This window comes from Crocuta crocuta, unplaced genomic scaffold, assembly GCF_008692635.1.
Source record: "Crocuta crocuta isolate KB4526 unplaced genomic scaffold, BGI_CrCroc_1.0 scaffold340, whole genome shotgun sequence".
NCBI classification, from domain to species: Eukaryota; Metazoa; Chordata; class Mammalia; order Carnivora; family Hyaenidae; genus Crocuta; species Crocuta crocuta.
Window position 1 is genome coordinate 2,343,210 of NW_027530642.1, and position 14,216 is coordinate 2,357,425.

General features: G+C 43.6%; 1 protein-coding gene across 1 annotated transcript in view; it reads right to left on the reverse strand.

Moving 5' to 3' along the window:
- SLC36A1 (solute carrier family 36 member 1) overlaps positions 1–7,329 on the reverse strand; it is a 66,854-nt gene extending 59,525 nt beyond the window's left edge. The window contains exon 1 of the mRNA XM_077768983.1: positions 7,287–7,329. Within this exon, the coding sequence (XP_077625109.1) occupies positions 7,287–7,320 (34 nt within the window). The 5' untranslated portion in view covers positions 7,321–7,329. The remainder of the gene's footprint in view (positions 1–7,286) is intronic.
- Between the last annotated feature and the right edge of the window lie 6,887 nt (positions 7,330–14,216).

The following is a 14,216-nucleotide window of genomic DNA, read 5'->3' on the forward strand; positions in this document are numbered from 1 at the left end:
GGTTTGGGCATCGGATGGAACTGACTTCAAAGCCACTTACTAGCTATATAACCTGGGACAAGTTCCTAAACCTGTCTTAGCTTCGACTTCCTCATCTGTCAAATGGGGGTAATAATAGTTTCTACTTCAGATGATGGCTGTTAAGGACCAATTAAGTTGAGCCATGCAAAGCACTTAACACAGTGCCTGGCACATAGTGATTATTGGCTGAAAAGCTTAGCTAATTCTAGCATGGATCAGACAGGCTGTTCAGACCTTGAGCAGCCTGAGGACAATGACCAGGCATCATTTACTGCTGCATCCTCCCAAGCCTATTACTGGGCACAAGGAGCCAGTATAGGTTTGCAAAATGAATGATCAGACAGAGGAGACATCCTCTTTATCAATCTCTTAAATTGCAGGTAAGGGAAGATTTTTAGGGGAATGAGTATTGGATCCTAGAAGGAGTTTTAAAGAAGGCTGTGTTAGTGACAAAGATTTTGTAAGATAAACTATCATCTGTCCTTGAAAGTTTAAGGGGCTAGTCTACTTGAGGTTTGCTTCTGGAAGTGTTTGAGCGTGGCCTATAGTAGGACAATCGAAGCATTGTATGTGAGGGGAGAGAATGTTGAAATAAATGACTTGAGGTCCCAGGATGACGTGTGCTAAGACCACAGGAAAATGGACTCACCCCCATCCCGGCCCTGCGATCCCCACCGTGGCTGTGTGACCTTGGGCCAGCTCTCCCATCTCTGAGCCATAGGGAGAATTGTTAGAATAAATCCTCTTGCTTGTCGAGGTGCTGAGAGGGATGCACGAGGCACTTCACCCTCAGATCCTGTGCAGGGAGCTCTGAGGATGGGGCTCGTGTCCCATGGGTCTCCTGTCTCAACCCATTTTATGAGACACTTTCTCCTCAAGAGATCACAAGAAAGGCAGAGGAAATGCTCTCTATCGCTTGTCCCCAAAACACCCCTAAGTTAAGGTCAGGCTTCCTGTCCTGGAACCCTGAGTACAATTAGATCTAGAGTTAGCAGGTCTGCCAAAGGAACAGAGATGAACAACGGATGCGAGAGAGTCACTGCAGCACACCAAACTCACTCCTGCTTGTGACAGTCGGGGCCTAAGACACAGCCCGGAGAGTGAGGTGGGAGCTAGGCCACCCCCTGCACCCACTAGCATCACCCCGTCTGCCTCAGGAAACCAGAGCCAATGCCAGGATGGTGACCAGGCAACTGAGTTCCCAGCTTGGGGTCTGTTCCATTGCCCTACAAGCCAAAAGGGGGCAGGGGTTGGGGGGAGGGAAAGGTTACAAGTCACACACACACGCACACACAGTTTTTTTTTTAAACAGTGATTAGCATAATTTTATCAGCAACACAAATACATATAGCCATCTAGTACCCTAGAGTCTCTAGTGTTCTGATGGAGCCCATGACAGGAGGGTCAGGGCCACTCCTCTATCCTGTCCCTCCTTTCCTCGTGGCCACTTACTGCTCCAGCCCTGGTCTACTCTCTGTAGGGTCTTACTGTCTGTCCATGTGAGACTGACTACTTACATACTTATATCAATAATAATATCAAACTGAAGAGTTCCTAATCCCTCTGTCCATGTTTCTTAAATATTCAGGTTTTTTGTTTTGCATTGTTTTAATAGACTTTATATTTTTTCAAACAGTTACAGGCTCACAGCAGAATTAAGCAGAAAGTACAGAGTCCCCATATACCTCCTACTATAACACACTCACAGTCTCTCCACTATCAACATCCCCCACCAGAGTGGTACATGGTTTACAATCAATGAATCCACATTGACGCACCATTGTCACCCCAAATCCACAGTTTATATTAGGATTCGCTCTTGGTGTTGCGTGTCCTGTGGGTTTGAACACATATTTGACAGGTATTCACCATCGTGTTATAATACAGAATAATATCACTGTCTTAGAAACCCACTGTGTTCTGCCTAACCCTCCCTCACCTCACCCCAGGCAAACACCGATCTTGTTACTATCCCCATAGTTTTGCCTTTTCCAGAATGGCATATAATTGGAGTCAGACAAAAAGTGGCCTTTTCATGTCAGCTTAATTTCACTTAGTAATATGCATTTAAGTTTCTCCCATGTCTTTTATGGTTTGATAGCTCATTTCTTATGAGTGCTGAATAATATCCCACTGTAGGGATGTATCACGATTTATCTATTCACCTACTAAAGGACATGATGGTGGCTCCTAAGTTTTGGCAAGTATGAATAAAGCTGCACTAAGTATTCATGTATAGATCTTTGTGTTGACATAAGTTTGCGACTCATTTGAGTAAATACCAAGGAACACGATTGCTGAATGTTATGGTAAGAATATGTCTGTAAGCTCTGAAACTGCCAAACTGTCTTCCAAAGTGGCTGTACTGTTTGATATTCCTACCAGCAATGAGTGAGAGTTCCTGTTGCTCCACATCCTTGCCAGCATTTGATGTTGTCAGTGTTCTGGATTTTGACCATTCTAATAGATGGGTGGTGTTTTCATTTGCATTCCCCTGATGATATATGATGTGGAGCAATGCCTTTTTGCTTGCTGTGTATCTTCCTTGGTGAAGTGTCTGTTCAAGTCTTTTGCCTATTTTTTAATTAGACTAATTTTTTTATTGTTAAATCCTAATGTAGGCAACAGTCTTTCTTCAGTTATGTCTTTTGCAAATAGTTTCTCCCAATCTATGGCTTGTCTTCCCATTCTCTTGACAAATCCATTTTTGTTCTGTGCTTTCATCCTTACATACCTACTTAACCCTTTTCCTTTCTTCCTTAACCACATCCCCATCTCTGGCTGGGTCCTCTCAGTCTGTTGGTGGTAGGCCTTGTGGCCATGCACTGTGTGGGTGTCCTGGCGAACTGTGCCCACCACTTCTTTTATCTTCTTTTATCTATTTTAGAAAGAAAGAGTGTATGCAAGCAGGGGGGAGGGGCAGCAGGAGAGGAGGAGAAAATATTTTTTTTGCCCCAATTTTCTTTTGTTTTAAATAGTTTATTGTCAAGTTAGTTTCCACATAACACCCAGTGCTCATCCCCACAAGTGCCCTCCTCCATGCCCATCACCCCCCTTCTTCTCCCTCCCACCCCATCTGCCCTCAGTTTGTTCTCGGCATTCAAGAGTCTCTCATGGTTTGTCTCCCTCCGTCTCCCCCACTATTTTCCCCCTTTTTCTCACCCATGGTCCTCCGTTAAGTTGAGAAGGAGAAAAACTTAAGCAGGTTCTATGCTGAGCAAGCAGCCCCATGCAGGGCTCAATCCCACGACCCTGGGATCATGACCTGAGACAAAATCAAGAGTCCAACACTCAACCCACTGAGCCACCCAAGCACCCCTGTGCCCATTACTTCTGTTCCAGGGAGAGCTTGAGGGCTCTCCCTTGAAGGCTTCCTTTGCTTTAGTTCCACTGGCATGTTTTGCCCTGTCTCCTGCCACCTTTCTTTGTGCACGTGTCAGAACAAGGCCTCTCAGTCATGCCCCATCAGCCAAGAGCTTATTCATTTTTTCTCTCTGCAGTTTCTATCACAAAAGCAGTGTCTGTTTTTCAGTTTACACACACAATTTTAAAAATACTATTATATATGCTTTGTCCCAGCTCTACAATATCCTTAATGCAAAATGGCTTTAGCCAGCTTACTTAAGAGCTGCTTAGAGAGGTGAACAATGCCCACCAAGAGTGTGCTCAATACTGGAATGTTGAGAGTCCTATTGCTCTAAACCCACTGGGACTTAGTGTAGGGCACAATGCAATGGGAATCATTTGGAGGTAAAAGAGCTGGGTTTGAGATCTAGCTTTGTTTCTTGGGTGCTGTGGTTCATTGGGCAATTCCCTCCATTTCTATGAGCATCAGTTTTCTTGTATAAAACTATCATAAGACATTCAGTTGAGTCTACCTCGCAGGATAGCTTTGAGGATTAAGTAAAATATATATATGATATTTATTTGTAAACTGTAAAGGACCTAGTGGTGTGTTTTATTTATGTTAACTATGTGCCAGAATTTGGTCTGAAGGATGGTGTGATAGCCAAGGTTTCAACAAGAATACCCCCATTTTCAGAAGAAATAAAGGTATATTTGAAAGCTTAAAAATAATTACACATATATGCTTTTTAAAACTCATTTTTAAGTACCTATATATAATATTTATAAATTATTACACATAATGTTTACAAATGCATAGAGAAGGTCCAGACTTGAGCACAACACCCTGTTACGAGTAGCTACTTTTGAGGAAAGAAGTAAGGAGGGGAATTAAATTGGAACAAGGCAGGGGAGGAGAAATAGGGATGTTCCTTTTTCTGTATATACTTCTAGACCATTTGAACTTTTTATTATGGGCATTCATCACTGCTGTATTTTTTCATTAAATGGAAAAGAAGTCACATTCCTCCTTATATTTTCCTGAAATTCTGATGAGCCCATAGGAGCATGAGTCCCTCCACTCTTGGTAAGAATCGTTGCAACAAGGGGTAGTGTGCATGACCATCTTCACTGCTAGCGCAAAGACCAGCAATTTGTGTGGCCTTAGGGAAGCAGCTGCGTGTAAAAGGAAAATCATGGTGGTGGGAGCCAGGAGACCTTAGGTCAGGTCTTAACCCTGGCCAAGCTCGCTGTGTGACTTTGGACAAGCGCCCTACCCCCTCTGGGCCTGAGTGTCGCCATGCGTTCAGTGAGTACATGTGACTCATTAATCCACTTGGCAGACAGCTCCAGGAGGACCGGGCCCTGCCTCTCTTATTCAGTAATATGTACCCTAGCGCCTTACACAGCTGCAAACACTCAGTAGGCACTCACTAAATGTTTGGGAGGGGGTGTAGATGATTTTGGGGACCTTTCAGGGAAGTGAGGAGGCAGAGTGGGAACCCGTGGGCATTGGCACCTATCATTTCTGCCATACATCTACTATTCATCTTTCCATGTAGCCTTGTGCTAATGGCCTGCCTTGCTTTTTTCCCCCACTATGCTGCTAAACCCAGCAAAGACTCATTTCCTGTGCTCTCGCCCTTAGACTTGATGGGCCCCTTATGAACCAAGGGGCTATGATGAGGCATTCCTGGGGGCCAGCCCCTGTGCCTGGCTCTGGGACCACGCTCCCTGGAGGAGTACCTTGTCCTCTCCTTGCCTGGCAATGGGGCAGGATGGTGAGTCCCACTGAGGTCCCAGACAGCCGCTAGTCCAATGTTGATATCTGTCCTGCCAGCAACACATCCCTAATTAATACCAACACTTTTGGGTATCCTAAAGAAGTTCTCAAAGTTGGTCCCCAGTCCAGCTGCATCAGTGTCACCTGGGAACTTGTTAGAAATGCAATTTTTTTGGGCCCCATCCCAGGCGGAGTGATCAGAAACTCTGGGGATAGGCCCCCAGCAATCTGTATTTTAACAAGATATCTGGATGATTCTGATGTGTATGAACGTTTGAGAAACACTGCCCCAAAGAAACACCTGTACACAGTTGACTATAGAAGTGGCTTCTAGGAGCAAATGAATATATAAAAAACGAACATTTCCTGTGCTTAACAGGAGGATTTTCTTGAATCCTAAAAGGAAGACAGCAATGGAACAATAACCAAGACTGGAGCCTTGCATAAAGGTGAAGATGGACTCTCACAGGGTCAGAGCCAGGAGCTTCTAGAACCCAGCCCCCTAAAAGTGCAGATGGGGAAGGTGAACCTTCAAAACAGGGAACGACTTGCCCAAAGTTACACAGTGAATCATCACAGCCTGAAAACCACAACTCTGGGCAAACATGTTATCTAAATGCACTCAGCTCCTAGCTGTCCTGGGAAAGAATAACTGTTAGTTACTCTGAGTGTGGGTTAGTTGATTCTGGGGGGGCGGCTAGGGCCTGGAGTCACCTCTCCCTGCAGTCAGGGACATTCTGACAGCAGAGCTGCGGGGTTATTTGTGTGTGTGTGTTTTGGTTTTTGGTTGTTTTTTTTTGTTTTTTTTTTTGCTTTTTTTTGTTTGTTTTTTGCCAGCTCTTCCTCATCTCAATCCCCCCACTGCCCACTATTCTGTCGTCATTGGAATTCGAGGGATTAAATGATGAGGCTACTGGACACCCTTTCACCGTGTGAAATAAATCTCTCTCAATTCAGCAGATGTCATGCTGGGGTAGAACCTTTACCAGCAATCATTAATAAATATATTTTGATATCACATTTTGCAATAATTGTGATTTGGGGTACTCTGTGAACATTTTTCTTCAACCATATTACTTCTGCTCATTGTGGACCTGTCTAAACAGAAGGAGCCTAGGTCCAAGGCAAGCTGGGACCAGGGTGTAGGAAGTGGGCAGTGGAGACCCTCCAGCTCCCGTGGCTGAAGGAGCCAGGGCCAAGAAACTAGAAGGTGATAGAAGCAAAAAGGGGTCAAGCTGAGGAGGCCCTGGGCCAGTCTGAGATGGCTTATGACTCTGAACATCAGGGAATGCCAGCTGGTATGCAGTGCCTCAAAGTCACATGGACTCTGTGTACTTTCTAGAAGAGGAGTCCCTTCCCTGATAAGCCAGGGTCCCATTCACTCATTAATTCATTCACCCACTCACTGAACAGGTGTCCACTGAGTACGCACTCTAGACCAGCCCCCATGCCAGGTGCTAGGGAGGCAGGAGTAAAGAAAACAGGCATGACTCCCTGCCTTGATGGAGTTTTATTACCTAGCAGTAGAGATGGGAAGTAAATAAGGAAAATTACGAATTAGGAAAAGAGCTATAGGGGGTTGGGGAAAACCTGTCTAAAGAGGTGAAGTTTAAGCCAAGATCTGCAGCACAAGTAAGGGCAACCTCTTGAAGAGGCACAGGACAAACTTCCTTAGGGAATGGTATTGCAAATGGCCATGAAGTAGGAAGAACTCAGAGTCCTTCAGAAGCTGGCGAAGCATTCTGAGGAGGAAGAGACTGTAGAAGGAAAAAAAATCGAAAGGCAGGCAGGAGCCAATCATGCATCAGCATGTTATTTCAAGAGCAGAGAAAAGCCCCCTCTTGAAGCAGAGGAAGGGCACGATATAATCAATGAGTTTTTAAAAGACCACCGGAGCTGCTGTGTGGAGCACAGATGGGAGGGACAAGAGTGGAAACAGGTTCATTCCTTGGGGGAAAGGATAGCCAATTCTGAGCAAGCGTTCAGTGCCCAGGTCAAGTCTGCTGGAATTTGCAGGGCAGAGCCTTCCTTCTCTAAGCACATGAGATTGAGCAGCAGATAATGGGATAGAGAGGCCAAGGCAGGTCCTCTTGATGCCATAACTACCTGAACACAACGTTTCTGCCTAAAAACATACCTGGACATGGGGGTAATGAGCCTTCCACGGCCATTGCTGTCCCTTCTGGAGCTGGAGGAGGTGTGAGGCTGCCGCAAGCCTTCATAGCTGTGGCTGTAGGTAGCAAGGGCATCCAAGTAGGAGAGGTGAGGCAGGGGCTGATAACACAACACACGAGGTGGCTTCATATTCGCTTTGCCTTCCCTTCGTCTCACAGTAATCTCCTCCCAACACCCGGGTACATCATGTTCCTCTTCCTGGTTGTGGATCACCTGGGCTTCTATGCGTTCCTTATGTTTCTGGCAGATAACTGTAAGCAGGCAGAGCCCTGGAGCAGAAACACAGATGGGCAGAGATAGCCCAGCTTGAGCTTTGAGAAGCTTTCTCCAAATCGACCAGGTTAGTGAAAGCTTAAACGATTCGGCCTTTGCTTTGGAAGTTCCAGGTCCCTACCTCAGAGCAGCAAGAGAGAAAACCAAGCACACCTTTCCACTTGAAAATAATCACGGTCTTTCCTTTGGAGAGGATATTATTCTAAACACCTTAATCTGGCTCACAAGACTCTGGGTCACCTGGCACCCACCTCCCCTCCAGCCTGATCTTCCACTTCTCTTCCTTATGTGTCCTATGTCCCACCACAGCTGTGCTATCCACTGTTCCCAAATATATCCTGTCTTTTCCCACCACTGAGCCTTTACTTACACCATTCTCCCCAATGTCCTTCCTCCTCCACACATCTCCAAGTGCCTAAATCACGCCCATCCTCCTCTGGGTATCATACCCTGATCCACACAGAGTTGCTACCTTATATTTCCCTTCTCAGTTCAGATAGATAGATAGATGATAGATAGATAGATAGATAGATAGATAGATAGATAGATAGATAGATATGGCTTCCCTTGAATATAGTTATGTGTCCACATCCCTTCCTTATAACTAGCCTGTGAGCTCACTGAGATTAGAATAGTTCCTCTGGAACTATTAAAGCAACTGCTCATAGATATTTGTTAGTTCTTCAGGCTCGAGTGCTGAAACAAACACAAGCGGTGTAGGCCATAAAAAGGCAGACTACAAAGTACCGTGTTCATTTGTACACTTAGGACTCACTTTTGTTACTATATATGTCTGCATGTGTCTATATACAAATGTAAAAATATATATAGTATTTACTCTAAAATAGTAACAACAGTTGGGGGTGCCTGGCTCAGTCAGTTAAGCTTCCAACTGTTGATTCAGGCTCAGGTAATGATCTCATGCTTCATGAGATTGAGCCCCACATCGGACTGTGTGCTAACAGCAATGGAGCCTCTTGGGATTCTCTCTCTCCCTACCTCTCTCTGTTTCCCACCCCCGCACACCCGAGCTCTTGCACCCTCTCTCAAAATAAATAAATAAACAGTAAATAAAAATAAAATCGTAACAGTGGCTAGCTCTCTGACATGAACCTACAGGTATATCTTTTATCTTCATTTTTAAATCATCATGGTTGATTTTATCAGAACACAAAACCACTGCAGCTTTTTCTTAAACAAAATGATAATACAAACATTTCTGAATTAAAGATCCCTATAAATCTCTCCCCTATAAAAGCATACCACTAAAAGTTACATGAATCATTTTTCACATTTTTCATATATTCAAATATCCTATGCAGTAATCATTCTTTTCAAACTATGATATTGCTCTGCCATTTACTTTTTTCTTGCATAATGACAGATCATAAATTCATCATAGAGGATTTATTTACCAAGTCCTTATTAATAGACATTTGGGCTATTTCTATTTTATTTTCTGTTATTGCTGTTTTTTATAAACAAGGCTGAGAGAATCTCCAAAGATAATTCTGCTTCGCTTGTTTTCTAAATCTTTAACCATAAATATTTTCTGTCATCATAAAATGAAAATTTTATTTAAAAAAATGAAGTATCTGAGGACACCTGGGTGGCTCAGTTGGTTAAGCATCTGACTTCGGCTCCAGTGATGATCTGGAGTCTATGAGTTTGAGCCCCCTCATCTGGCTCTGTGCTAACAAGCTCAGAGCCTGGAACCTGCCTCAAATTCTGTATCCCTCTGTCTCTCTCTGTCCTTCCCCTGTTCATGCTCTGTCTGTCAAAAATAAAAAACAAACATTAAAAAAATTTTTTAAATGAAATATCTGGGTCATCTCTCTGTCTTTGTTCAGAATTTCATTAAAAGCTCTCTTTCAATTCAGGAAATAAGTATTGACTATCAACCTGTGGTAGGATCCCCTCCCTAAGGAAAGAAAAAAGAAAAGCCTCAAGGAAACCTCGCTATATGCATGTGACAACATCCCTCATGACCTTGTAACATGAGGCCATTTAATCAGACTGCATGTTTGTGTGTTACCATATATGGAGACAAAGAAATAAAAAATAGATTAAAAAAAAAGCTATGCCATGTGGCATTCAGGGGCTCAGTTCTTTGAGTACAAACCCAATTGAGAAGTGCCAGCAGGAATAAAGTTGCTTCCTGGAAAGAAAAGCCTCGGTTTCATGACTCTCTATGTGAGAATCCTGCTACATTACTTGAGGGCTCTCATCCAGGATATGGAGATGGTGCATTTCCACCTCCTTTGCTACTGGGGATGCAAACCAGGGGGAACCAGGAGAGGCAGCCTTGCTTGGTGCCAGCTGACCGCTTGATCCACAGGAAACTAGACCTCTGGCATGCCCGGGCAAAGATACCATGTGCACCAATGGAACCCGTGAAGCCCAGGAACCAGCTCAGGAAGCACCCATCAGACTGGTAAGAACCTGGGTTCATTTTGGCAGACCTACCTCTAAGAAGGAGAAGGGGAGCCTGGGGGCGCCTGGGTGGCTTAGTCGGTTAAGCGTCCGACTTTCGCTTAGGTCATGATCTCGCGGTTCGTGGGTTTGAGCCCCGCGTCGGGCTCTGTGCTGACTGCCAGCTCAGATCCTGGAGCCTGTTTCAGCCTGTGACTCCCTCTCTGTCTGACCCTCCCCTGTTAACGCTGTCTCTCTCTCTCCCAGAAATAAATAAAAATATTAAAAAAAAAAAAAAAAGAAGGGGAGCCTGATCATCTCCCAGAGTCGCACTAGTAGTTCCACAGGGGAGGAGGAATGAAGCTGCAATTCTAAGGCGCTGGGCAGCAGCATGTGACTGTGCATGGGGACGCGCTTCTCCTTCATTTCCTGGGTCCAGGACCATGATAATTAGAGCCAACTACCTCTGGTTATTCTACCTCAGAATGGGGACTTTAAGGAATATTCCCAAGCAGCTGCCGAAACTTTGTTTCGGGGCAATTCCCTGTCTTCTCGAGACTGACACGGACTACCTAATTCCACTGGTGGAAATGAAAACAAAAGAAACCTGGAGTCTGCTCCTCTGTCTGAGCTGACAAGATTTAAAACTGGGAATTCTCTTTCTCTGCCTTCTGCTGGCACCTCTCTTCTTCTGGCCCCCCTTCCCCCACTCCTTTTCTGCACCACCTGGGGGCGCGGCCTGCATAACCTCCTCCTCTTCCTCCCACCCTAGATGTTGAGGAGCGAAGACCACCCAAGTCAGATTTCCCCACTAACATTCCAGGTAAAAATTAACCACGGGGAACAAATTGTCTTCCAAGGATCCAAGTAAAACGTGTTCAGTGTTTAAGCTAATTTAAGTTTGTTGCTTTCAGATAGACAATGTCTATCAATATTAAAAATAAATAAATAAAACTTTTATTCTTCCTAGATTTGCCAAAGGTCAAATAAACTCATGTTGTCTCTGTTCCAATTTTGTTAACAAAAGGATGACTTAAAATGGTGGTTAATTTTGCCTGTCTCAAAGTTTTCATGGGTAATTAAGATAGCTTTCAAAGTCTTTGGTAACCTAAAATGTTAAAGTTTTGCTTGCATGATAAATTGAGATTGAATTCATTGGATATCTAATGAGATAAAGGCTAAAGCACTAATTACTAGATGTAGGCTTGTGCTTCTGGCTTGTTGCAAAAAACTAAGGATATTTCGAACTGTTGAAAAACATGCTTTGTGCTTAAAGGAGTCATAAGTTTGCCATCTACAAAAAAATTCTGATATAACATAGGGTTCGCAATTGGTTACTACTTAGTTTTCACTGGAGACTAAGGTTTCTAAGAGTTAAAATTCTGCTAAATGTAGTTAAAACTGATAAAAATAAGAAAAGCAACTCTGTAGGTAGAAAAGTAGGAGATATGGAAATATATTTTTGTTAAAGGTAAAAGAGAGTAATTTTGTCCTAAATGAGACTGGTTATTTGGAGAGAAATGGCTTGGGACAAAATCTAAATGCAAAGAAAAGTTGTAGAAGATTTGTGAAGGAAAATCTTGAAAAAGAAATTATATGTGTGGTCAGGACAGACTAAGGTTAAAATAAATGGATTTTATTTATTTAAAAAAAATTTTTAATGTTTATTTATTTTTGAGAGAGAGAGACAGAGCGTGAGCATGAGGAGGGGCAGAGAGAGGGAGACACAGAATCTGAAACAGGCTCCAGAACTCTGAGCTGTCAGCACAGAGCCCAACACGGGGCTCGAACCTACGAACCGTGAGACCATGACCTGAGCCAAAGTTGGACACTTAACCGACTGAGCTACCCAGGCGCCCCAAAATAAATGGATTTTAAAAGCACACAAGGGCTAAGATTAAAATTCTTCCTCCTTTGATCCAAAGGCTGGGAAAATGATGGCAATATCCTTGGCGCCAGCCTCCAAATCCTCTACATTTCTGTTGTTCCTGTTCAGCAGAGAAATGGATGACTCTGCCATACGAGGGATGCATGATACGTGAAGGGCTTTTACTAAGATACATGGGAGCCATTTTATTAAACTTAGCCCATTATATGACAAAAATAGATATCCATATAGCTGAAACATAATTATGTGGGCATTGTTTAAAAAGGCAGGGGAATAGACCTTGACTTTGGCCCTTTAACCCCTCCCTAAATGGCCAATGATCAATATGTAAGTTACTGTTGTGCCAAAATAAAATTAGTGCACCCTACAACAACCAGGAAAGTCTTGTTTGGTCACAGTACATACCCCCAAGGTTCCAACTACTGGTTGGAAATGGAGGGGTAAGAAAACAAACAAACAAACAAACAAACAAACAAACAAACAGGAAAGACCAGGTCAGCTCTCAGAAGTAGGGTCAAACCTGGGTAAAAGTGACTACTCCCAGCACCTTGCAAGACTGATAGGGCTTTTGGCTGCCAGTCGCATAGCCAGCCAAAATGCAGAGCCAAGAGATGAGGTTTCTCCTGGCCAGCTATAGGAAATTGAGATAAGGGACAATTTTCTTCCTTTTTCCGATAGATGGGTGATTCCCCAACCAAGGCCATTACTCCTTTGGATTCATTTTCTTTTGCCCAGAGGCTTGGCCCCAATACAAATTGGAAGAGGGAACCTGGCCTCCAGAGGGAAATATCAATGACAACACTATCCTACAAATGGACTTGTTCTGCAAATGTAAAGGGAAATGGGGAGAATTCGCCTATGCTCATTGTTTTAGGGACTTAAGAAAAAAATTAAGATATATGTAGGCAATGTAAGGTAGATCCTAATTTAATGGCAACCCTTTCTAAAGTCCAGCAGTCAGGAGGGGAAATAAGGGTCCCTTACCGGTATCCAAAACAGAGCTAGAGAAGGAGAAAGGGAAGTCTTCCACCTCAACCTCTTCCTCCTCCGGTCCTCAACCTATATTTAAAAATTGTAAGGAAATCTAAGATTTAGCCCTTAAATTATGCTAAATTGGCCACTACTTTACAAACACAAAATGAGAGCCTGATGGCCTTCCTGGAGAGGTTGAGGTGGAAGAGCCATTAAACATATGGCTATCTCCTCTGACATCCCTAAGGCTGAGATGATTTTAAAGGACAAATCTGTCACCCAATCAGCTCTAGATATTCATAGAAAATGCAAAAATTGGCTGCTGGCCTTGAAGGGACCCTGGAGGTGCTCTTACAAGCTGCCCATTGGGTATATTACGAACAAAACAGAAAAGGAGGCTTAAAAAGAAAATCTGAGGCCTTAGCTGTGGCCTTACGTACTATGTCAGATGGGACTTCCCGAGGTCCTGGCACCAAGTGCCATTTATATAGCCGCTAAAAGCACTAAAATGAAGATATCCTCAGAGGGGACAACCAAAATGAAAACCCCATAAGCCATGCCCCTGATATGGAGACAATCACTGGAGATCTGAATGCCCTCAGGGGACCTCAGTCAGTGAGGGCTCAGATAACCAATGTCCCCTGGAAGCAGACTAACTGGGGCCTGGGGCTCTTCACAGTGGCTCCGCTGAATCAACTGTCTATCAGAAACCCAGAGCCTCAGGTATAGAAGGAAAACTCTTTTAACACCAGAGCTACCTTTTCTGTCTCCCTTTCCATTCCAGGCCCACTGCACAAAGGCAAGCGTGATGATTAGAGGCCTCTCTGGAAAACTTCTAACTAAATTTTTCTCTCAGTCCCTGGAATGTATATGGGGAAACCTAATTTTTTCCTCATTCTTTCCCGATAATGTCAGAACTCCCTTGCTAGAAAGGGACATTATAACTAAATTAGAAGCTATGGTGCTACTAACTCCAGGACAAATAAACAATTGTATGAGTTTATTACTGGATAAACTGGATAAAAAATTACTGGATATTGTAGGCTATAGATACAAGGGTTCAGGAAAACAGTTTGCTGCTACATCAATTATTAAAGGAGACTCAATCCCACCTACTCTCAAAAAAAAAAAAAAATACACAAAGAAACAAAAAAACCCCAAAAACCAGGGTCTGACTTCTAGACACTGTATCCAGCCCTTGGAATGGTTACAAACAGAGCAGAAGAATTACTATTACCAAGCTCACAGAGCTCAAAGATCATTAAAACACAGCATCAGACCTTTCATTTAGGGAGGGGCAAAACTTATCAAATGGCCCCAAGGATGTTTACTGAAAAAAAAAATTGT